General features: G+C 34.6%; 4 protein-coding genes across 4 annotated transcripts; 1 reads left to right on the top strand and 3 right to left on the bottom strand.

Annotated features, from left to right (window-relative positions):
- Positions 1-7558: 7558 nt before the first annotated feature.
- LOC147552276 (uncharacterized) lies at positions 7559-8271 on the bottom strand. Its single transcript, XM_086671184.1, has one exon. The coding sequence runs from the start codon at positions 8191-8193 to the stop codon at positions 7642-7644; it is 552 nt and encodes a 183-aa protein (XP_086527310.1). The 5' UTR covers positions 8194-8271; the 3' UTR covers positions 7559-7641.
- A 2333-nt stretch (positions 8272-10604) lies between these two features.
- On the bottom strand, positions 10605-12952 carry LOC147552275 (Tetratricopeptide repeat (TPR)-like superfamily protein). The gene has a single exon (XM_086672662.1). It carries the CDS (start codon positions 12799-12801, stop codon positions 11377-11379), a length of 1425 nt encoding a protein of 474 aa, XP_086528788.1. The 5' UTR covers positions 12802-12952; the 3' UTR covers positions 10605-11376.
- A 357-nt stretch (positions 12953-13309) lies between these two features.
- LOC147552274 (uncharacterized) lies at positions 13310-16861 on the bottom strand. The gene has a single exon (XM_086672661.1). It carries the CDS (start codon positions 16531-16533, stop codon positions 13528-13530), a length of 3006 nt encoding a protein of 1001 aa, XP_086528787.1. The 5' UTR covers positions 16534-16861; the 3' UTR covers positions 13310-13527.
- A 4135-nt stretch (positions 16862-20996) lies between these two features.
- On the top strand, positions 20997-25418 carry LOC147552273 (uncharacterized). The gene is made up of 5 exons (XM_086669786.1): positions 20997-21324; positions 23697-23839; positions 23996-24125; positions 24603-24794; positions 25067-25418. The coding sequence occupies exons 1-5, from the start codon at positions 21160-21162 to the stop codon at positions 25274-25276; spliced, it is 840 nt and encodes a 279-aa protein (XP_086525912.1). The 5' UTR covers positions 20997-21159; the 3' UTR covers positions 25277-25418.
- The last annotated feature ends 171 nt before the right edge of the window (positions 25419-25589 follow it).

Below are 25589 nucleotides of genomic sequence, written 5' to 3'. Positions count from 1 at the left end.
ACTACAAAAACCAAATAAAACCCTTAGTGTGCGTCTCTGTTAGAAACAGAGCAAGTCTATTTGACTCTTTCTCTTTAAATATTTGCATGAGAATTAAACCTATACACTCTCTGCCTGTCTTCTTTGATTCTTTGGCAAAAAATATTGTGGATCCCTGTTCTATTCAATTAAGTGATAATCTGTCGAAATAGCATACCTTGGTGATTTTGTAATCATCTAAATATTGACTTTGGTATTCTTATCACATCTCAGTTTTGGTTAATGTTTGTAAGTGTTTTATTCACTCTATAATTTTAAATTTAAATCGATTACTTATTGTTTATTGTCAAGACGGTATACAATCAAGAAAAGTATACAATTTACTACCATATTCTTATTAGTCTGTGAATTGTGTATTCAACAGACAATGGCAAGTAATACCGGAAACAATGATCATGTCCCTCCAACTCATGTTGCTCACGGAGAAAAACCAGAGAAGTTTACTGGCGCCGATTTTAAGAGATGGCAACAAAAGATGTTGTTCTATTTGACCACTCTTAACCTTGCTAGGCTGTTATACGAAGAAGCACCCACTCTCAAGGAAGATGGGTCGGATTTTGAGAATGTGGCTGCAGTAGATGCTTGGAAACATTCTGATTTCCTTTGCAAAAATTACATTCTCAATGGTCTCGATAATTCCTTATACAACGTTTATAGTCCGATTAAAACGGCAAAAGAATTATGGGAATCATTATAGAATAAGTATAAGTCTGAAACTACAGGAGTGAAAAAATTCATCATAGGAAGGTTTTTGGATTTCAAGATGACAGACCTTAAAACTGTCATTAGCCAAGTTCAAGAATTCCAATTAATTTTACAAGAATTAAAGGCAGAAAAATTGGTGATTAGTGAATCATTTCAAGTGGGAGCAATCATTGAAAAATTGCCACCATCTTGGAAAGATTTTAAAAATTACCTTAAGCATAAACGCAAGGAAATGAACTTGGAGGACTTGATTTTAAAATTGAGAGTTGAAGAAGATAGTCGTCTTGCCGAGAAAAAGAATGAGAAGCCTTCTGAAATCTCAAAAGTGAATGTGGTTGAAGGGGGGCTGAAAAAGAAAAGGAAATTTTCCGGTAAAGAAAAATATCATGGGAACTCTAAGAAGTTCAAAGGTACTTGTTACAATTGCAATAAGAAAGGACATCTTGCCAAAGATTGTCGCTCCAAAACTTGGAAGAAAACTTTCAAGAAAAGAAAGATGGAAGACAAAGTGATAGATAACTTGTCTGATGGTGTCAAAGAGATTAATTTATGTGCCGTTATTACTGAAGTCAACTTGGTAAATAATCCAAGAGAATGGTGGGTAGACACTGGTGCTACTCGTCATATTTGTTCAGAGAAAGGAGTATTCTCATCTTATAAAAAGGTAGAAAACGCTGAACCTTTATTTATGGGAAATTCGGCAACATCCAAAGTTGAAGGCACCGGGACAGTCATACTTAAATTCACATCTGGAAAGGAAGCAACTCTGAAAAATGTGCTTCATGTACCCGACATCCGAAAGAATTTAGTTTCTGGTTCTTTATTAAGTAAGAATGGTTTTAAACTTGTATTTGAATCTGATAATTTTATTCTTACTAAGAATGGGATGTACGTGGGAAAGGGGTATTTAAGTGAAGGTCTGTTCAAGATGAATGTAATGACCATTATTCCTAAGATTAATAAAATTAATGATTCTGCTTATATTGTTGATTCGTGTATGAAGTGGCATGAGAGGTTAGGACATGTTAATAATGATTCTTTAAGAAGATTAATTAACATGGACCTTATACCTAAATTTGATTTAAATACCAATCATAAATGTGAAGTTTGTGTCGAATCAAAAATGACTAAGTCGTCTTTCCATTTAGTTGAAAGAGACACAGAACCGTTAGAACTAATACATAGTGATATATGTGACTTAAAAACGGTTCAGACAAGAGGTGGGAAAAAATACTTCATCACATTTATAGATGATAGTACCAGATATTGTCATGTTTACTTATTAAGAAGTAAAGATGAAGCCGTAGAAAAATTTAAAATATATAAGAGTGAAGTTGAGAATCAACTCGATAAAAAGATCAAAACTTTACGAAGTGATAGAGGTGGTGAATATGAATCGCCATTTGCTGATATTTGTGCTGAAAGTGGTATTATCCATCAAACAACGGCTCCTTATTCGCCTCAGCAAAATGGAGTCGCTGAAAGAAAAAATCGAACTTTAAAAGAAATGATGAACGCATTACTTATAAGTTCAGGATTACCCCAAAATTTGTGGGGGGGAGCTTTGCTTTCAGCAAACTATATTTTGAACAAATTGCCTCATAAGAAAAAGGATAAAACTCCTTATGAATTATGGAAAGGAAAAAAGCCTTCTTATAAATACCTCAAAGTGTGGGGGTGTTTAGCAAAAGTGGCGATTCCTACACCAAAGAAGGTCAAAATTGGACCAAAAATTATCGATTGTATTTTCATAGGATATGCACATAATAGTAGTGCATACAGATTTCTCATACATAAATCTGAAATTCAAGACTTACATGTTAATACGGTAATCGAATCAAGAAATGCTACATTTTTTGAGGACATATTTCCATATAAATTAGACGATGAGAAAAGTTCTCAAAAGAGGAAATTTGAGAATATTAGTAACAATGAAAATACAAACCAAAATGATAAAGAGAATGTGGTTCAAGAACCACAAGCAGGAGAAAATAAAGAGGAACTCCGAAGAGGCAAGAGACAAAAAATTGTCAAAACATACGGTCCTGATTTCCTCACATATTTGTTAGAACAAGAACCGCAAACATACAAAGAAGCAATGTCTTCTCCTGAATCTCAATTTTGGAAAGAGGCCGTAAATAACGAAATTGAGTCTATCCTTCAGAACCATACATGGGAGTTAGTAGATCTTCCACCAGGATGTAAACCGTTGGGTTATAAATGGATTTTTAAGAGGAAATTAAAAACGGATGGTTCTATAGACAAGTACAAAGCCAGACTTGTCGCAAAAGGATTTAAACAAAAAGAAGGATTAGACTATTTTGATACGTATTCTCCAGTTACGAGAATAACATCAATTCGGGTATTAATTGCTATAGCATCTCTATATAATTTAGAGATACATCAAATGGATGTTAAAACTGCTTTCTTGAATGGTGAATTAGAAGAAGAGATCTATATGGAACAACCGAAAGGGTTTATAGTACCCGGTCAAGAAAAGAAAGTTTGTAAATTAGTGAGGTCACTATATGGGCTGAAACAAGCACCAAAACAGTGGCATGAAAAATTCGACAAAGCCATGTTGTCAAATGGTTTTAGTATTAACGAGCGTGATAAATGTGTCTACACCAAATCTACTACCAACGGAGTTATAATTCTATGCTTGTATGTAGACGATATGTTAATAATGGGTAGCAATTTAGATATGATCAAATCTACGAAGGAAATGCTATCAAAAGTATTTGATATGAAAGATTTAGGTCAAGCAGACTTAATTCTTGGAATCAAGATATGTCGAACTTCTAATGGAATAGTTTTATCTCAATCACATTATATTGAGAAAATTTTAGAGAAATTCAACAAAAATGATAATCAAGTTGTAAAAACTCCAGTAGACCTTAGTCTACATCTAACTAAGAATACGGGTCATAGTACTAACCAATTAGAATATTCTCGGATAATTGGTAGTTTGATGTATCTGATGAATTGTACACGACCTGATATTGCATACTCAGTAAGTAAATTGAGTAGGTTTACGAGTAATCCAAATACAAGTCATTGGAGTGCTCTGATAAGAGTTCTTAGATATTTAAGATATACTAAGGAGTATGGGTTACATTTTACCAAATACCCTGCAATTCTTGAAGGGTATACTGATGCAAATTGGATTTCAGATACAAACGATTCTAAATCCACAAGCGGTTATGTTTTTACTATTGGTGGTGCATCAGTTTCATGGAAGTCCTCAAAACAAACTTGCATAGCAAGATCAACCATGGAGTCAGAGTTTATTGCTTTAGACAAAGCTGGAGAAGAAGCTGAATGGCTTCGTAATTTTCTAGAGGATATTCCAATTTGGCCAAAACCGGTGTCTGCTATTAAAATACATTGCGATAGTAAATCGGCAATTGGCAAGGCACATAATAAAATGTATAACGGAAAATCTCGACACATACGTCGAAGACACAATACCGTTAAACATTTGCTCTCAAGTGGAATTATAACCATTGATTATATAAAATCAAAGGATAACCTAGCGGATCCGTTTACAAAGGGGTTATCGAAAGAGCAAATGTACAAGTTATCAAGGGGAATGGGCTTAAAGCCTAAAGTAAATGGGTAGATCGCAATAGAAACCCAACCTAGTTGACTGGAGATCCCAAGATCTAGGTTCAAAAGGGACAACATAAATGTGAAATACTCGCCAGTAACACTGAAAGAGTCATTCTCTTACCCATTCCTAAGTATCAGTGTTGCCTGTCAGGTGATAGGATAAGCGATGCTTTTAATGATGCCTATATTCTTGTGTAAACAAGTGGGGTACGTCAGGGTACTCTTCATAGGACATCACCTATGTGAGTGTAGAACTGATGCCGGTTCTATGAGAATGTCTTAAGGCGGAATTCTCTAAAGCACTCATGAATCCAGGAGTTGTCCAGGGCCGAAAAGGACACAACCAAAGAATCAAATATGTACGGAAGAAGTTGTGTGTTGGCTATTGTATCGACTTACTGCGAAAATTGAATAGTTCAAGACATCATGTTCACTAATCAATTAGTAAGTCCGGTAGTCATACACTAAGGAAGGTTCAAAGCCAAAAGCCACCTCTCCTGATGCAACAACTTCCATATGAACTCTCTTAGTTTGTATGCATTGTCAGTTTGCATAGTCTTCATATAGAATAAATTTTAATTCATGTGGGGGATTGTTGGCAATTTGAACCATTACCTTGGTTGAACCATTGTCTTGGTTGAACAATTGTCTTGGTTGAATTAAAATTAGGAGAGACACATCTCTAGGATTATGTCTCTCCATGTAGTCACCATCATCTATATATACATAATCCAGATTTCATTTTGAATAAAGAAAAATCAATTAGTTTTCTGAGTTTAGAGTTTGCATTAGAAGTCTAAGGAGTTAAGAGAGTTCTCTACTTATTTGGTTCGAAGTTTCTTGAAGAACGAAGTGTTGCGCTTCAAGAAGGTAAGACTGTTTTATCCTGGGAGACGATTCGTATATACAACCCGGCTTAGCACCATTGCGGGACGAATAACGTCTTAAGGAGAGAGTATCCAATACTCGACTCGGTCATAAAACTATTACTTGTTATTCTACTTACTTGGTTATATAATTTGTCGAGCGGAATCATTATCGAATTGTGTATTCGAGAAGCACAATTAAAACTAATTAGTCCAACAACTTTTACAAAGGGGATTAAGAAGACCAACAAGGTGATAAGAGATTCACCATTTTACTACCATGATAGGGATGATAAAGTGGAGTAATTAATTTGTTACTTAATATACGGATTGTTTAAAACCCATAAGTTCTACTGAATTATGATGTGATTTGTGACTTTGTGAGAATAGTCCCAGGTGAAAGAAAGAGTATTTAGCCACCAAGAATATAATGTTTATGTCCTCCCCACTCATTGTCAATTAGTTTTGAGGTCAATGACCACAAACTTAACATGATTTCAGAGCTAGGCTCACACGTAATAGACTTAAAAATCACACATTCTCCACGTGCGGGGGTGTGTGAGAATAGTCTCACATGGAAAAAGGGAATCTACAACCAAGAATATAATGTCGCATCAAATGCTAAATAGGGCCGAGTAGGAATCAAACCCTGATATGACATGCTCCCATTGGATGGACCATGCATTTTTCTCTCCACATTGGCGTTCGGCCTGTGACTGGCTTCATTTTTCAGTCTATTTTTTATTTTTCGGTGAGATCATTTTTCAGTCTATTTATCATTTTTCATTTTTCGTAACCTACAAATTTCTATTAGTTCACATGATTACTAAACGTAAACAATCCTAGATGTGAACTCAAAGTGAAAGGAATCGAATTTGTAATAATTAAGAAAAAAATAATACGACTCAATACCAGATCAATTTCATACGTTTTCATTATCTCCACCTTTAGGAATAGTAAAATAGGATGATTTTTTTGGTCAACCATATACGTATTTGAACACCTTAATTATGTATTAGACATTCAAACATTACGAAACATACATGTGCACAACAATAGGTTATACATTAGAGAGAGAGAGAGAGGGAGAGAGCTCTTGAGTTGAAGACAATTAACAATGGCTGCTAAGAAATCAACAAAAAGAAGCAACAACTTAATCAATTAGTCATGAGTTCAGCATGTGATTCACCCCTTCTTTGCTGGACAATATTTCTTAATCTTAATTTGCTTCTCAAACCAATACTTTTTGTTGCCTTTTAGAGAGAGAGAGAGAGAGATGTTTGTTACTTTCAAAACAATATTCATCAACTTTAAGAATCACTATGAATGAACCAAATGCTGGGATTTGCTGGTAAAATTTCATTTCCCATGTACTTAAAGATATAACTTACTATCAAAATATTTGTTAACGGTTAAGTTTCTGGTCATCCAACTCAAAACTAATTGGAAGATGACCTAGACGTTATATTCTTGGTTGCTAGATAGTCTTTCTTCCATTTAGGACTATTCTCACACGCCCCCCTCTGTTACCATGTTAAGTTTGTGGTCATCCAACTCAAAACTAATTGACACTGAGTAGAGAGGACTTAGACATTATATTCTTGATTGCTAGATAGCTCTTCTCTCAGGTGGGACTATTCTCACATTAACAAAGAAAGTTCTAAAACAAGGTTTGAAAACAGAAGTCGTGAAAAATATAAGGACATCTTGATGCGAAAATCCTCAAGAAACTCCTAGGTTAAATTGATTTACCACATTAATACAATTTTTATTTTTCTAAACCTAGACACAGATTAAGTATTATTCACACTCTTTATATATTTCTATAGTAGTCCTCTCTAGCTAACATGGTCGTTCTTTAATTATTTACAATTTCCACAAAACACAAGACCATTAGCGACCGTTTTAAAGTGTCACTAATAAAAAAAAATCATCTGTTATAATTAAATAATAGCCAAATGCATTACAACAATTACTTGTTAATTAGAAACAAAATTTCATTATGGTAAACATTATCATCCATTTACCATATTGCATATATTGATAATATATATATATATATAGTATTATATTATTTGTGATTGTAGGAAGAGAAATCAAACCTTCAATTTAATACATTTCAACAAATGAAGAACTATATATCCCATAACAATCAAAGGGGTTCTCTCTTACTTCCTCTTTCTCTTTAATTTGTGTAGATAAATAAGATAAAAAAAGTATTACTATATAATGATATATAAATATATATGTAGTACTTACTTCAATTCTCTTAATAAATAGTTAGTAGTACATGTTTTAGGGCTAATTTTGATCGTCGATGATATCAATATATATTATGACAACTTGGAAACTTTATTTTGCTTTTGTCTAATAAATGATGAATTTTCTTGACTCCGACCGATCAAACCCGATGATTAAATTAAGCATAATCGCACAATCCATATAAACAAAGACCACCGGGACATTTGTTGCCACATGCTCCACAATTCCTCTTGTCATATGATAAATACACACATTTTCCATTGCAACATGCCTGAGTAAACTTGCAGTGATTATGGCAGGCTCCACAGTTTTTGCTATCCCTTTTTACGTCGATACATTTATTGTTACAACACGTAGTCCCCGAGCTTCCATACGCATAACAAACGTCATAGTCTTTGTTACAATGGTCTGCAGCATTTGGGTTCCTAGTTGCCGTAGTGAAGCTTATCCCTTCCATAAGAAATCGACTTTTACGTTTTATATCTGGATTAGTTGGTTCGTTTTCGTCACCCTCAACACCTACTTCTTCTTGTTGTTCTTGTGTTTGTTCTTCTCCTTGGGTAGTTTTCGAAAAATCGAAAACCTTCGTCGTTACTTGGTTTTCTTCTTCTCCTCGGTTAGTAGTTGTAGTAGTTGCTATGGCGAGGACGATAGTTATAGCCATGACAATTGATATAGCAAAGAATATATTCTTATTCATCATGGCCATGAGTAAGAATATTAGGGTTAGAGTTAGGAGGAGAAGTACAAGAAGCTAGATAAGGACACAATCTTACTATACAAGAGAGAGAAGGTTGGGGTTTTTGAGTTGTAAACTTGGTAGTTCATATATATAGAGAGACTGATTTGAACTAGAGGAGAAGGGCTAATAAGAGGAAGAGTTGACTTAAGAAAAACTTGTAAAAAGGAAAGGCCCTTAAGATGATGCGAAGGGTATGGTGCAATTCTAGGATTCAGTAATAAAATAAGTGACTTATTAAGGAAATCAAATAGTTCAACAAAAAAAAAGGAAATCAAATTGATTTGCTTTTTGTTCAAGCAAAGTTAGTTAATGGGTTGGCATTTAAGGAATCACAAAAAAATACTGAGTAAAAACGAATATGCTAAGCTTACGGACGATGAGTAATTTTCTGTCGTGAGAAATTTTGTCAAAACTCTAGATAAATCTTTTGTTTTGGTGAAAAAAGATTATTCATTTTTTCTAGTCTTTAACTCTAACGTATTTTCATAATTTGCAACAGGTTGCAACAACTTACAATACGGTTGCAAAAAATATTAAATTTTTAACTGTGCAAAATACAAATATTTGGTTTTTTTTAGCAAATACAAATAATGGGGTTTTAATCAAACATATATAACTTGTCCTTTTAACTTAAATTAAATAACATCGGCCCAATCTCTTGTTGTTGTTGTAGTAATTTTGTAACGAGCTCGTCTGACTAAAGTCATTCGATCTCAAGTACATAAGCTTTCAGATACAAGTCTACAAGTCTGAATTTTAGCTTGTTTTAGGGTGGTCACATGTGATAGTCTTATAAGTTGGTTGCTCTATAACTCTGAGCACACTAATTCCTTTACTAGAAAGAGATTTAAAAATGAATGATAATAATTTTAGATTGGTTACTTATAACTAAATTTTTCTTTTGTTGATCAAGCTTATAACTAATCTTATACATATAAAGTAGTAAGAAATAAATTTCGTTTTCTTTCATTAGAATATTTGTTTGAAAGTAGTTGTTACCCGATACAATTTACTCTTAAAAAAGTGTCCCTAGTATGTTCAAAATGTTTTCAATTTTGCATGGACCGAAACCACCACCAAAAATTCTTAGATTTGAGATTTGGAGCTCAAACATCTGACATGAAATCTTGTTTGAAGGATATAAGTGGATGTCACTTCTGTAAGGAGGGGTAATATGATATTTTCTTCTTTTAGGTTTTATTTCTAATAATATTCCGGGTAGGGCTTGATTTGTTATTTTGACCCTAATTTTGGGCCTTAGATTTTTGCTCTACATACCGAATTCTTGGTCGAAAATCCCATTCCTTTTCTTTAGTTGAAAGGTCGTAAAACCCATTCTAGTTATTAATTTTGCAAGTAAACTAACATATAAGACAATTACAATTTACACGTTTATTAGGTGTTACGAAACACAATAATATAGTAACTTTTACAAGAGCGGAATGAAGAATCAAAAAGTGTGAACCAACCCTAGGTCAGTTTTTCCCCCCACTGAGCCAAATCTTAATCTACACTGTAATCAAATTAATAATAATTTAATTAAGGTATATTTCTCTCCAGAGTCAAGATGTTTCCCGTGGGATTTAATTAACATAAATTAAGAATCAAGGGAAACTAGTCGGTTGTATTCTCTAAGAGGATTGACTGTATATTGTCAAACATAAAATTAAGTTACTTCAATTACTTAGGCGCCCAGTATAATTGTTGTAAGCGCCCTTTTGCAGTCAACGTTTTAGTAGACTTTGCGGGTGGATGTGGCGCTTAAAATAAATACGATGGGCGTGTTTAGAATCTCCCTTAATCAAAAATTAGTTAAGAAAGTCATTTCTTACTTGCACTAGAGAAAAAGTGTATAATGTTAATAAGTCAATTTTCTTTGAATTAGCAAATGCTAAAGGCTTAATTTCAGTCATACTAGAGTTTTTGGAGAAGTATCTTGTTCAATTCAAAGAAAAAGAATCAAAAGGTTGTTCGAACAACCATTAACTAAGCCGATGGTGAATGATGGTTGCCCATGGTGAATGATGGTTGCCGATGGTGGATCATAACATTCCTAATTAGAGGCGTGTCAAATCATTCAATCATGGAAGAACCCTTAAAATTTTACAACTTCGAATGCTAGTCATTCGAGATGTGTCTAGAAAAGTATGTTAAACTGTTAGAATTCAAAACAATATGGTCTTATTGTCATCTAATAAATTATAATACCAAAACATGACGCTTCTGACACTTTGTGAAGACCTATAATAGTTATCGACCGAAGAATAATTTTAACCCATATTAAGTAACTAGTATTCGACCTACTATGTAATTCATGATGTCGAAATGATGGCTTACATTTGTTCATGTTGATAAGATAGAGAAAGTTTGGTAGCATATGATCCATATAAATCACTTATAGAATATATATTTGATGTATAAATAAATAAATATCGATAAACGTTAACCAATCCACAATAAGGAAAGAATACATACTAGTATACCACCACCAATGTTGTTCAAACTTGTGATAGGAGACCAGATCACCCAGCTTTGTTTATCACCTAGGAGAGTGTCTGGTACCGGGGTTATAGGTGGCCGGCTTGCCTTTCGTTGCTGATGACTTTTCATCGAAGGACTCTGCCCAGTTCAGAATCAAAACCCTATACCTGTTCGGGTAGCCCAACAGGGAGAATGTCGGTAACAGGCTGAACAGGAGCTTCATGATTCTTTAATGACCTTAGACCAACATCAACATAATTCTAATCCTGAAAGACTGAAACTAAAACTTCAAAAATCGATGTATTTGCGATCCAATTATAGCAACTTAGCTTCCCAGATCAATTTCCCTCTGCCCCAGTAGAAATATTGGACATTACCAACTTATACATTCCGCTTTGAATCACAAGTTCGACATTTTAATCTCATTAATTTCAAAAAAGCCTGCTGTTGGAGAGACTAAAACCTGACTGACCCCAATCATTATCTGTCATTAGAATTTGGCGAATCAATTGGAAATCACATATCAAAGTATCTTTGAGCAGAATTTCTTCCTCGTGTACCATCTTTCTCACTCATCACTGTGCCCAAGTAGATCACTCCACATTTTCAAAAGTTTCTTCCTTCGAAGAGATTCCTCAACTAGTTCTGAAAAATTTCATCGAATAAGTCTTACACTGACTCAAGCGAACTATGAGCGGGGATCTTCTTAATTCCACCATTTACCATGTTTTTTCTCAACTCAGCAGCATCAATCCATTTACCAGCTTCTGCATAAATATTCGATAATACTATATATCTCCCACTATGTTGTGGTTGCAACTCAAGTAACCTTCTCCCCACATCACTTGCCAAATCGACCGCTCCATGAATCTTACAAGCACCCAAAAGAGCTCCTAAGACAGTGGCATCGGGCTCAAAAGGCATACTCCTTATAAACTCTTCCGCCTCTACCAGTAGTCCTGCTCGTCCCAAAAGATCAACTATACACCCATAATGCTCCATTCTTTGAATTACCCCAAACTCATTAGACATTTTGTTAAACCATTTTAGTCCTAATTCGACGAGTTTACTACGAGCACAAGCCGATAAGATGGCAACAAAAGTGATCTCATTTGGGTGAACCCCTTCCGTTCTCATCTTTTCAAACATTGTTAAAGCCTCTTCATGTCTACCATTACAAGCCAACCCAGAGATAATCGCGTTCCAAGTACAAACCTTTTTAACTCTCATTACATTGAAAACTTTGAACGCGTTATCCAACGATCCAGTCTTCCCATACATAGATATTAAAGCAGTTCCTAGAAAAATTGTTAATTCAATATCGTTTTTAATTATGTACCCATGAATTTGCTTTCCTTGATAAAGAGCTCCTCCTCCATCTAAATTACCACAAGAAGAAAGAACAGAAACAAATGTAGCTTCATTAGGTCTAACAAGAGAAGCTTTTACATCTTGATGAACCATCATCTTCTCAAAAAACTTCAATGATTCCTGAAAACAACCATTTCTACCATATCCATGAATAATACTCGTCCACGAAACTACATCGCGCTTGTACATTTGGTTGAAAAGTAAAAGAGCAGAACCCATGTCACCATTCTTTCCATAAGCATCAAGCATTGAATTAATAGAGACAATACATGGTTGAGTAATTTCTACAAACACTTTCTGTGCTTCTCGAAGATCACCAAATTCAGCAAAAAACTTAACAAAACAAGTAAGAATAAATGGATCAAGAGATAACCCACGTTTGATGGTTTGAGTCTGGATTGGTCTACCTAAAGAAGCAAAGGTGGGTGAAGAAGAAATAGCTTTAATGAGAGAAGGGAAAGTGTGATTATTGGGTGGAGATGAGTGAGAAAGCATGGAAGTGAAGAGAAAAATTGATTTTTGAGGATCATTAAAATTGAGGTAAGCTCTGATCAAGGTATTGTAAAGAAGAGTACTAACCCATTTTAGATTTGAGTTTTTTGAAGTGGGTTTGTAAAGGAAGTAACCTTTAGTGATTAAAAGGGAATGGATTTGGTTAATTTGGTTGGTGTGTTTGAAGTAATGTTGGAGAAGATGAAGTAGAAGATAGGGTGAGTATATCATCCCTGAAATTCCAACTAACTTAACTACTTAATTACTTCTATTCATTTGAACAAAAGGAGGAATAATGCCAATTAGTTTTGCCTAGTTAAGCTAGTGGCAACTCCAAAATTTGTTCAACATTAGAGGTCAAAATTGTAAACTCAAGCAGAATCAGGCTGCTATGCTAATAGGAACACTTTGGGATATGGGGGCAAGGAGGACATTTTTTTGTCTCTAGTCATGAAAGTTACAACTAGTGCCAAGATTTCATTTTTTTTTTTTTGTTAAGAGAGTGCGAAGATTTCATTAATGCTCCTAAATGAACCATTTGTGTTAATTTTGACATAAGTGTTATAAATATTAGATTTATGGTGGATGACCACCACCAATTGTAACTCCCACCACCATAGGTTTTCCACCATTACTTTGTATTCAGGCTCCATTATTGATGTAGATTGTTGCGGAAGCGTAAAAGTAATGGAATCCACCATTGTTAATAAACTAAACTAACGAAATAAAACTGATAAAATAACGATAAACAATAAACTTGATTAATAACTTGATTAATAATAAACTTGGTTGATAATATTCTCTGATCTGATTAACAAAGACAGACTAGACTTCTCTTATATAGAGATTGTACTTTCCTAGATAGACTCAAATAAAGAAAGAACATAACTACTAAGGAAACTTTTCTAGATTGCTTGGACTCTAAACATGGAAACCCTAAATACTAAAATCTGGAAACTACGCTAATGTAGTAACCTGGCCGTTAGGCCTACTAATCTCTTGGCCGAAAGGCCCATTAAGGGGATGGTCGCCATCATACTCCCCCGCTGCGGAACAACTTGCCCCCAAGTTGGTGTTGTCATAAAGCGGATCGTCTAGGTAATACGGATATATAGCAGCGAAGTGGAAGGTAACTTTGGCGACGATTTGGAAGGCAATCCTTAGTTCCCACTTTGCGCGAGATTTGCCAAAAATTCGAAGAAGACAATGATAGACCAAATCACTAGCATAAATCCCATTTTGCAAAGAATCTCGCAAAAGCAATTGCGGGAAAGAAACTTCCAACAAATTGCGACATCTCCCGTCATCTTTTAGTTTGATGAAGAAAATCATAAACACTAAATTCCTCTCGATGAGAAATTCAACCATGAGTTTATAATTGTGACGCTTCTCCATTCGAAGACGAGCAAAAGGAAGGGTAGATTGTCCTCTTCTTTCGTGCTTTTTTGGAAGATCAACGATGAACTTATGAAGTATCTCACGTGTGTTGCCACTTAACGTTCCAAAAAAAATCCCATTTCCTTCCATAACTATAAACCTGAACTTAACATCAGATTCCAAAAGTTCATGCAGAGTCTCTGTGTGAAAATTATTATCACAAAGGTAAACAGATGCATTAATAGGCTTGAAAGGCTCAAAATCTATGGTGACCTTCTTTTCTGTACCATCTACAGTTATAATTATCCCAATGTATATAACCAACCCAATTGGAGGAACATTATTGTAAAGTTTCAACCATTGCTGAGCATAAGTGATCGCACCCAATACGGACTGTCGATGAACCCTACTTCTGATATTAAAAGCAGTACCAAACTCATCACCCAACATCTTAGTGACCCAAGCGATCTGATCATGCGGTGGCATGATAAGAGAAATCATGCTAGCACTGTTACCTCTTGCAGCTTCCGGTGCTTTAATCACTGTTGAAGTCGCAAGTATACTACTACTAGTTCTACTAATGTTGAGATTTTCTTCTTCAAACACTACTTGGAATGATTGTATTTGTACCAACTCTTGGAAATCTGAGTTGAATAGGTCTTCTTCTGCAATCATATGTAGTTCCTCATAAGAGATAGCAAATGGGATCGAAAGAAGATCCCCTGTAGTACTACTAATACTGTTGTGGTTATCTTCTTTTCCGTCTACATAACAATATTTAGGTTGTGTTCTTGAATAAGCTCCAAATATACCACAACACACAAAAGCTTTCGAGATTTCTTCAAACTTTAACTGTTTTGTTCTAGATTCAGATTGTTCAGTTAACAAAAACGTTTCCAACTTCTCCATAAACTTGCAATTGTTCTGTCTAAGATCGAGCTGAGATGTAAGGATTCCATTCTTCAGTTGAGGACTCACGTTTGGACTCCATATCGGGTTTCTGACAAGATCGAGTAAGGACTCTCCAGCACTTATCCAGAAAAGAGAAGCAATAGCAATCAAAGAAGAGTCATAAAGTGAAAAGTGGTGGGTGACACCAGCAAGCAACAAGTAATAGGCGGTGCTAGTCTTGCTTAGCTTAAAACCCTCTGAAATTTGATCATCTAATCCTGAGTTGAGAGACAATAAGTTATTCGTACTAACCTTATACGCACAAGATAAGGTAATAAACTCATTCAAAGAGAGATGATGTAAAGGGTGCAAATTGAAATTCTTCAGCCTTGACAGTCGTTCTTCTTCTTCTGGTTCGTTTTTTCGGACACTTTGTGTTAACAGGTTTTCCAGCTTCTCGCCACACAATTCAGGATCCCTGACTAATAAGTATTCAGCTATAATATCATCCATGTAATCGGTTAGTTCTTCATCTGCAACCGTTTCTTGTGAAGGAAGCCATGTTTTAAGGAGTTTGATGGCTTTATCTGTGGTGGATTTGTCGCTGGAAGCTAATTGTTTAGCTAAGGAGGCATTAGCAGCTAGTGCACCACCGTCCATCTCTTGACTCATAACCAGAATTTTTCTAGAACAATGAATATCATCTGACTTCGGTTTATTAAGAATGGACTCACCCTCGCAAAACGATTCGAGAAGCTTTCTTCCACTGTCTCGTTTAGAACCAACCTCATCTTTGCTTCCGTTATCTTTGACTTTCTCTTCTTCTACTTCGAAGGAAGATTCATCTTCGTCATCTGCAACTTCAACTTCTTCGTACTCTTCTTGTTCAAGGAAATCACAGAGACGTTTCTCTTTCTGTTCTACTTCTTGTTCTTGATGGAGATTTGATAGAGAAAGAGATGATGTGGGACATAATTGACGCGGAAATTTTTTATGATTCGAAACAATTAATTCTTCTCCCGGAATCATATATGGGTCAAACAAATTATTCGGCCTTGTGTTAGTCAATTGAATTTCTTCTTCTTGGTTTGTTTTATGAAACTTTTCTTCCTCCGTCATCGAAAAACTAATATTTATTTTATCAAGAATATCTCCTTTAGCAGTACCGGCCATGGTAGTCGAAGGAATCTCGGATAATATTATGTTCGATTCAATTTCAGATTCTACATATGATAAGTATTCAATCGAGGGTAGAAAAACATACCTGAAGATACTCTTCAATTGATCCCAATCGTCTATGAACTTTCTTCCCTGATCAACGAGTCTCCATTGCATCTCGTTGAATTTTGCATAGACTCTCTCAGTCATGTGTTGTTCTACGACAAAAACTTTATCTTCGACATGTATATCTTGATTTACGAACCAATCCTCGATTTGTTGAATCCAAAAATCTATATGGTATTGACAATCAAACATAGGGATTTTGGAAACAACATTAATTTTGTTTTGATCTTTTCGATCAACATAGAGTTGTTGTGCATCTCTAAAAGGATCCCAACCTAAACGCGGAAGATTTTTCCAACATTCAAGATGAGAAGTATCTAAAAAAAATTTATCTGTTCCCAGATTCTTGAAGCTCTGAATACCAGCTGATGTAGATTGTTGCGGAAGCGTAAAAGTAATGGAATCCACCATTGTTAATAAACTAAACTAACGAAATAAAACTGATAAAATAACGATAAACAATAAACTTGATTAATAACTTGATTAATAATAAACTTGGTTGATAATATTCTCTGATCTGATTAACAAAGACAGACTAGACTTCTCTTATATAGAGATTGTACTTTCCTAGATAGACTCAAATAAAGAAAGAACATAACTACTAAGGAAACTTTTCTAGATTGCTTGGACTCTAAACATGGAAACCCTAAATACTAAAATCTGGAAACTACGCTAATGTAGTAACCTGGCCGTTAGGCCTACTAATCTCTTGGCCGAAAGGCCCATTAAGGGGATGGTCGCCATCAATTATTGTGTGCCTATTGGATGGGTAACTCATCTAGCTAAATGCCTATATAAAGAGGTTACTTGCTAATGAAGAAGATGGATCAAACCAATGTACCATAGTACCAATGTAGAGAATTCTCTACAAACATATGAATACCAAATCAAGTTCTTCATGTCTCTATATCTTTTGTCTATATTTCTATTGTTTTTCTTCTTCCCTCATTTATTTTTCACAACACGTTATCAGCACGATTTGCTCTATGCCAAAGGGAAGAAGAAATTATCAAATACTTGATCAAGGTACAAACAAATAAAATATGGGTAAGTTTGGTCAATTGTAATTAAGTTAAAAGGTATGTGGGTTCTTTGTTAAAGTTTCAAACTTATTATTTTTACTTATCTCTAACCATTGATTTTGTTATTGTTGAGGCATAGTGAATCATATCTAAAGAATATTAGAATTAAGTAGATGATAATGGTGAAAATGTTGGTATTGCAAACTAATATGAATATCAATGCAATCTATTCAATGGTAAGGTCAAGGTAAATTATGCATCCAAAATAAATTGGTATTACTCTCATAGCTAATGTTTCATTTTGTATGAATATATCGTAATGATGAAAATGTTGGTATTGATCTGTTAATGAAGATTTTTCCTAAGAGGATATTTGACCATCAAAATTTGGTTAAGATCAAATTGAAACATCTATTGGTATTACCAAACCTCAAGTTTGGTGTATATACTTCTTCAAATCTAGAAAATTTTAAAAGAATTACTAGAGTAAATAATCTCTAAGGATGAAAAGATATATCTCCCATGAGTTGGTTAATTATCACCAAAAAGGGTAAACCCTTGAAAAATAAAATTATCTATGCATTCCCGAAGAATGACAAATATTGATAGTTTCAGTATTGAAATTATTTTCCATCGATTTTTAAGAGATTACAATTGAAGTTGTTGTAAACTAAGTTCAGATTTCCAAATGAAGTTGCAAAATTTTAAATATCACTTTACTATATCAAGATATAGTCTGATCAAATTTGAAAGAGTTCTTCATCGTGTAAAGCGACCAATTTTTGTGAAAAAAAATGGAAAAGAAAATATCACAAACTTTTTTGCACTTATATTGCAATTTTTTTTCATCATATATTAAGTGAAAAATCCGGAATATCTATTCAAGTGATGGTGATATTTGTTTTTCGCCTCTTTGGACGGTGGTATCCGCTTGAAAATTACACCTGAAGTTGTATACCCAAATAGAAAGCGATGATGAATTTTAATAGAAAAAAGAAATCACATGAAGATGATATATCTCACATGTAATCAATCACACCTGAAGTTGTGATATTAGAACAAATTGCTCACACCTGAAGTTGTGATTAGATAACAATTTTAGTTCTACAGATCATCTGATATGAAAATAAAAATCAAATTTGCCTAAAGCAATTGCTTTTTCCTTCGTCTTTGTCACATCCTTGAAGTATGTGCTCATAAATAAGACGGAAATGTATCGACATTAGGGGGAGGAAGTCCTATATTCAATGTCGTAAAATACTTGAAAATGGTCGAGTTTCTCTCATTTGGAATCAATATACGGAAAACTTGCTACCTCGAGATATTAATATTTTTCAGAGCTTAATATGCTTATATCTAGATAAAGGTAATGGAAAATTATCAGAGTTGATCAAAGTGACATATACTCTTTGACACTGAAGGAATAATTTTTCTTCCTGAAGAGGCTATCAAATTAGAATTGAATGTGATTGATATTCCTAATAAAATCCCATGAAGAGGATATGTGTAAAAAGAGACACCGACCTTTTACAAAGGCACATATATGAGATCATTGAACTATGTATGCTGTGAAAATTTGGAAAATCAAATAAATCATTTCAGGCGATGTATTTCTGAATATAGTAGCTACTGGGAACATATTGATCCGGAATTACTCTAAGTAATATTGGTCAACTTTTGACGAGATACTTCATTGCTTGTGGATTTTCTTACAAATAATTAAGTCTTCAGACATGAAGTCGAAGCACCAATTAAGAATTACCCCGAAGGTAATATAGTAGACATGTGTAAAAAATGTCCTTTAGTCTATAAAGGATTTGACGTCCACTTATAAAATTTCAATATGAATTACAAATCTCCGAATTATATTATGAAGTATTTATAAATCCTATTGTGACTCCTGAAGAGTTTATCAAAGTTTGACAGTAGAGTATTGAAAAAGATTATTCGAGTAAAGAAAATCTTGAAAATGAACATATTCTGAAATACTAAACGGCTATAAGCTTCAAAGCAACTCATATTGTCTTAATTAATCATATGTCATGAAAATTCAGGTCTTGAAGTACCTAATATAGTACAGACAATCAATTATGTGTGTTGTAATGTGGTTTTAGAAAACAACCATCATTCATATATAAAATGTCAATCGCGTTGTACTCTTTTTCCTTCGTCAAGGTTTTGTCCCATCGGGTTTTCCTTGTCAAGGTTTTAACGAGGCAACTATGCGTATTGAAAATTTTTATAATTTGTTTAAAAGTTGTAGTCTTTTTTCCTTCGTTCAGGTTTTGTCCCGTTGGATTTTCCTGACAAGGTTTTGGCAAGACAACTAGTCATTGAATGATGAGTTTAACACCTCTTATGCGTGTCAAGTGGATTGCACATTGAAATGTGATTAGTACGCGATTTCACAAAATATTATAATTATCTAATCGATATATATGATAAACAGATATGAATCACTAGAAAGTGAGTTCGACTGAGATCCCTGAAGGATTTAACAAACTTCAATCTAAAGTGTGCATAAACTTTTAAGCATTATATGAATGCAACTTGAAATGTCAAATGGTAATTATTATATTTTTGTGTATATATACCAAAAGGAAGCTGACAATAGAAAGTTGAACAACACCCTCAACCTCCATGAGGGGGAGCAAGTTTATGAAAACACTACATATTATATTTTCACACTGTACTCTTTTTCCTTCGTTAAGATTTTTTTCCCACGGGGTTTTTCTTAACAAGGTTTTAATGAGATTATGTGTACATAAAAGATGTACATGAACAAAGAATTTGTACTCTTTTTCCTTCACTATGGTTTTGTCCCATTGGGTTTTCCTAGTAAAGTTTTAATGAGACAATTTCTGATGTGGTGGACATCCAGGGGGAGTGTTATAAATATTAGATTTATGGTGGATGACCACCACCAATTGTAACTCCCACCACCATAGGTTTTCCACCATTACTTTGTATTCAGGCTCCATTATTGTGTGCCTATTGGATGGGTAACTCATCTAGCTAAATGCCTATATAAAGAGGTTACTTGCTAATGAAGAAGATGGATCAAACCAATGTACCATAGTACCAATGTAGAGAATTCTCTACAAACATATGAATACCAAATCAAGTTCTTCATGTCTCTATATCTTTTGTCTATATTTCTATTGTTTTTCTTCTTCCCTCATTTATTTTTCACAACAATAAGGAGTTATTGGAGGAGACCATTTAAATATAGTAGTTTTTTTCAAGGTTTTATGAGTGTATTCCTGTGTAGGAAATGTTATGATTTGAGTGATGACTTGTTTGGTGAGAGTAATTAGAATTCATGTCAAAAGAGAATTCTATCTCTGTTTGCCGCCTATAACGGGAGATCTTTCTTTGTATCCTAGGAGCAAAGATTTAAAGTTTGTTAGAACAACCCAAGATTTCCGGTCCTCCGTTGAAAGAAACGATTGCATCGAGCTTTCCAAAAAACATACTATTGCTATGAATCTTGTTGTTTTTTTATGAAAGTACGAATCTTGTTGTTGATGTTGAAGTCGGATCTGAAAAATGAAGAAGAATAAAAATAAAAATAAAAATAAAAACAAGAAAAAACCCTAACATATCTAGTTATTTAAGAGATAATGAATTTGTCTTGCTTAATGTATTTTTGGAATGAAAAAAAAAATAGAGAAATGTCCCGATCGACAATTTTAATTATTATTTCATGCAGGGTCGTGTGGTAGAAGGTGCGGGTCAGCCCCGTATCCAAATCATCAAGGAAGTTAATACAAAAAAACTCTGTCACCTAAGGCTAAATATACACGAGTCTCTTAAGTACCTCAACCCATGTTGTGGCTTCGAAAATCTCTCAAGCCATGATGTTGAGGGAGAGCTGAAAATTTTTTTTAACAATTTGAGCATTGCCTATAAAATTTTCAAAGTTGGGTTGGGCAGAGCCGAGAAAGGTGGGTTAAGTCCATTTCGTATTTTGTGACGTATACCCAAGAACATGATAGAGACAAACCATTACTAAATGGCAACACCAACAGCTCTAGTCTGCAGAACCTTGAGTGCTAGTAGGACTTTCTCTCTCTTCCGATCATTATCTCAGGTCTCTTCTCAACTCCAAATCCGATCATCCATGGCTACAACTGCTGCTTCCGCCTTCCAAAAAGTTCAGATTCAGAGAGACAACCTTGTTAGTGCTTCTTCTTCATTTTCCTTATTTACAGATTTTTTTTTTTTTTTTTGATTTTCAGTGCGATCATTCATTTGCTACATCTGAGATAACTCTTCTTGTTGAAATTGATTTTATCTGATGGGTGAAACACTTAATCCCTTCGTAGACCCTAACTGGTGAACCCTAACGGTGATACTAACTTGTTAAGTGTATAGTTCAGCCAAATGGGTGTGTTTGTAAGTTGATACTAGAGATACTGTTTGAATGGGTAAAACTTTGAGAAATAGAGATAGATGGGTAGTTAATCATGATTATAGATAAGCAATTATTTGAAAATTTGAATAGGTTTGTAACAATTTATTAGGGAATTATGACACCCTTGTTTTCGATTCTCAGTATTATTGACTTTGAATTGGTAGTGCCTAGTTTTTACATTAAGTTTAGGCCATCTTGGGCGCGAAAAGGAATCTGATTACTAAAAAAGCAACCTCTAGTTTGTTTCATTAATCGTAATACCTTACTTTTCTGTTTGGTTTGGTTTGAAATAGGATTAATGAGGTTGATTATGTCCATAACTTATTTGATTCACGATTCCAAAGGAAAGGGAATCACAAACCCACCGACTCTCATTGGGTCAGGATCTCCCCCCTTTGAGGGAGAATTATCTTTCGCTAGGAATGTTATTCGTGATGCATTCCTATGGACCAAAGTCCAAACACCATTATGGTTTACGATTTCTAGATAGGAAAATGCTATTCAGGCCGACAAAAAGTGGCCCAAACAAGGCAAATTGTTGACGTCATGCTGACTTTACGTGCAAAATTTGCTTTGTCAGGTTGTTCGGGCCACTTTTGGCCGGGCCAAGTAACACTCTTGTTCTGGATACACATCCCATTCTCGTTTCCCAGACGTAGGGAGTAGGGCTAGGAAAAATGTCTGAAAACTCGAAACTCGTCATGGACACCCGAGTCCGTTAGAGGCCATGGACACATGAAAAGGCGGTTCAACCCGATGAAATAAATGGGTTGAGGCTCGGGTTTTGAAGCCTGGCATCCTGCCCGATGTTAGTATTTGTCCGACATAACTATCTTAATAATGCCCTTCATTTGCCCGACAATACCTATGTATAAAGTATGTATTTATTATATATACAATGCACCTATATAAGTAATACATGGTAATATACATTACTAAATATAGGTGTAGTCAGGGCCGACCCTACCCCATACAAGGCCCAAAGCCAATTATAGTTTTGGGGTCCTTAATGTAAATACTTTTAGTTATTACTTATAAAAAATTTATAAAAAGAATGTGAGTTTGTGGGGATCCGATCCTTGGTCACTTAAGTTACAAACAATGCATAAACCAATCTACTAACCACTCATTTGTGTTTAAGTATAAAAAATAACAGCTTAAATTTGAAAACCTAATCAAGGGGCCCTTAAGATTTGAGGTGGTGGCTTTGAGCTAGAGCCGGCCCTGGGTGTAGTGGTGGATTGTGGATGTGATGGTTGTATGCTAGTGGTTTGGCGAAAGGATGTATGATAATAAATTAATAAATTCTTACATTTTAAATGTACTTGATATTTTTAAATATTTTTATATTACGTTAAAATGTAAAGTCATAATAGCATTAAGAACATATAATATAAGTGACAAATATATATATATATATATATATATATATATTTAAAATACAATGTGTGGAGTTTGGAGGTGCTCTATCTTGAGTTAAGTGTAAAGGTGGCCTCTTGAATAGTAAAAACCCGAGATCCAACCACGCGATACTCGATAAACATGAAAGACTTGACAAACTTGGACGGGTTTTGACACTAGGATTTTAAAAATAACCCGCCCGAGTCTTCCAGATAATCTTAATGGACAAAAACTTTCCCAGCCCATACCCGATAAACTCGAAAGGTTTGACGGACTTGGATGGGTTGTGGACACTAGGATTTTTAAGAATAACCTGCCCGTGTCTGCCACGTAATCTTAACGGACATAAAATTCAAGAGCCCAACAAGCCGGATGAGGGAGTAAAGCCCACGGTCAGCCGACCCGGCTCGATTCACACCCTTAATGGGAAGTGATGATGTCAGGGCATATGTTTTAAAAGGAAACCCTCTTCCATTGCCGCAAAAAGGAAAATCTTCTACGTCCCACCCATTATAAACACCAACCATCTTTTATTGTTTGTTCATTTGTTTTTCTTATTTACTAGATAAAGAGAGAATATATCACTAGGGAAAGAAAAAAAGGAATAAAAACAAAACAGAGGAAGCGTTAAGGACTACAATTTACCTGTTTATTCATCTAAGTTAATTTTTCCTTGATTAATAATAGCTAAAGCTAATATATTCTTTCATTAATTTTTTTTAATCTGGTCTCAGAGCTTTGATGCGTATGTTGTTGGCAAAGAAGATGCTCCAGCGATAGTGGTGCTACAAGAATGGTGGGGTGTCGATTTTGAGATCAAGAACCATGCTCTTAAAATTTCTCAATTAGGTTCTGGTTATAAAGCACTCATTCCAGAGTAAGAGTTACTATGCCAATTGAAATCTTCATGTACTTCATATATATATTATCTTTCAATAAGATCATCTTCCGCCAGTTTTCTTAGTGTTCTAATGTTCATGTAGAAATGTATATTTTGTACTTGTCTTATGATTTCTTTCAATTTTATATGCAGTTTGTATCGTGGAAAGGTAGGTTTGGATGCTGCAGAAGCGCAACATTTAATGGATGGTCTCGATTGGCAAGGTGCAGTTAAAGATATTGGTGCATCAGTTAGCTGGCTAAAGGCTAATGGTTCCAAGAAGGTTTGTCGTTAATTTATTAATTGTTCCTATCATTTTATAAGTTTGAACAACAATGGTGTTCAATATATAACTATCATTTTACCATGTACTGATTTTTCTACTTACCATAAAGAAGCTATGAAAAACTTTAAACTTGTTTTGAAATTAAATTTTCTTGCAATGATTATCTATTTATATGAGAAAGTCACCCTCACAAAAATAAAAAGCTCCTATGTGCATTAATCAATAAATAAATTTAAAAGAAGGTTTTTAAAACAAGAATAGCATTAGCACCATCTAAAAACACAAATAAAATAAGGTGAAAAATCAGCTCTAAGTGGTTGTTGTTTGTTATAATCAGTGGAAATACAAATAGAGTAAGCGTAAATTAAAAAAAAAAGTTAAAACTCAACTCTAAGCTAGAAGTTTCCATGAGATGTAGATATTGAAGTTGTTTTTCATGAATAGCTGATGCTCTATCTTGTTTGGTTGTAATAGGTAGGTGTAACAGGATATTGCATGGGTGGTGCACTCGCGATTGCAAGTGCGGTTTTGGTACCCGAAGTTGATGCTGTTGTTGCTTTCTACGGAATTCCTCCTCCATCACTTGCAGACCCAGCCCAGACCAAGGCACCTGTACAGGCTCATTTTGGGGAGCTTGATAATTTTGTTGGTTTCTCAGATGTCACGGTATAGTAGCCATTATTCACCTTTTATTTCCATTGTACTGAGTCTCTACTTTTCCTTCTGACCTTGATAAAATAGTTTTAGTTCCTTACTGAAGAACTAGATGATGAAGATCTTACAATTCAAATAAAATGCCTTATTGGTAAGTTCGGAGATTAAGGTCCTAGGTGGTCCGTGGTCATGAAAATGGATCATATCAATTCTGATTTGAATCCTAAGCTTTTGAAACTAAAAAAAAGTTATATTTAATCAATGTCCGGATTTTTAATTTGTAGGCGGCCAAAGCACTGGAAGAAAAGCTGAAATCATCTGGACTACATCACGAAGTGCACATTTACCCCGCCAGTGGACATGCTTTTATGAACATGTCCACTGAAGGCATCAAGAGGAGGAAGGACATGGGACTAGATGATGAAGATGAAGCTGCAGTAGAACTGGCTTGGTCTCGTTTCAATTCGTGGATGACTCGCTACTTGTCTGAATGAGTTTGAGCTTATGCTCATGGAGAATAAACCAACTTTATGTTGAAGTTTCTGTTAATTACTAGTACATGTTTATGTGTTTTTTTGACGATGTTTATGTGTTTACCAACTTAGACTTTTAATGAATATCATCTTATGTCGATAACCTGTTATCTTATATATTACTAATGCTGATATTCAACCATGAATTGTTAAACCATTTGTATCGAAAGTTATATTATGGATTTGTTTTGTCATCTTGACTCTTGAGAAGGTTCCTGTGGTCAAGATGTCAACTAATGCTTGATTATTCTATTTCTTGGTGGCATGGCTGACT

The sequence above is a fragment of the Eschscholzia californica genome, unplaced genomic scaffold (assembly GCF_041429995.1).
Source record: "Eschscholzia californica isolate CP2 unplaced genomic scaffold, dmEscCali1.0.p SCAF_3, whole genome shotgun sequence".
Lineage (NCBI taxonomy): Eukaryota > Viridiplantae > Streptophyta > Magnoliopsida > Ranunculales > Papaveraceae > Eschscholzia > Eschscholzia californica.
Note: the sequence above shows the minus strand (reverse complement) of the source record. Positions and strands in the feature narration are given on the sequence as shown.

What these genes read in the sequence shown, in the direction of transcription:
- LOC147552274 (XM_086672661.1), bottom strand. Translation starts at nt 16,533, where the DNA reads ATGGTGGATTCCATTACTTTTACGCTTCCGCAACAATCTACATCAGCT.
- LOC147552276 (XM_086671184.1), bottom strand. Translation starts at nt 8,193, where the DNA reads ATGGCCATGATGAATAAGAATATATTCTTTGCTATATCAATTGTCATG.
- LOC147552273 (XM_086669786.1), top strand. Translation starts at nt 21,160, where the DNA reads ATGGCAACACCAACAGCTCTAGTCTGCAGAACCTTGAGTGCTAGTAGG. An exon ending in AGATTCAGAGAGACAACCTT is followed by an intron (nt 21,325 to 23,696) that starts GTTAGTGCTTCT and finishes ATCTGGTCTCAG; the next exon opens with AGCTTTGATGCGTATGTTGT. An exon ending in TTGGTTTCTCAGATGTCACG is followed by an intron (nt 24,795 to 25,066) that starts GTATAGTAGCCA and finishes TTTAATTTGTAG; the next exon opens with GCGGCCAAAGCACTGGAAGA.
- LOC147552275 (XM_086672662.1), bottom strand. Translation starts at nt 12,801, where the DNA reads ATGATATACTCACCCTATCTTCTACTTCATCTTCTCCAACATTACTTC.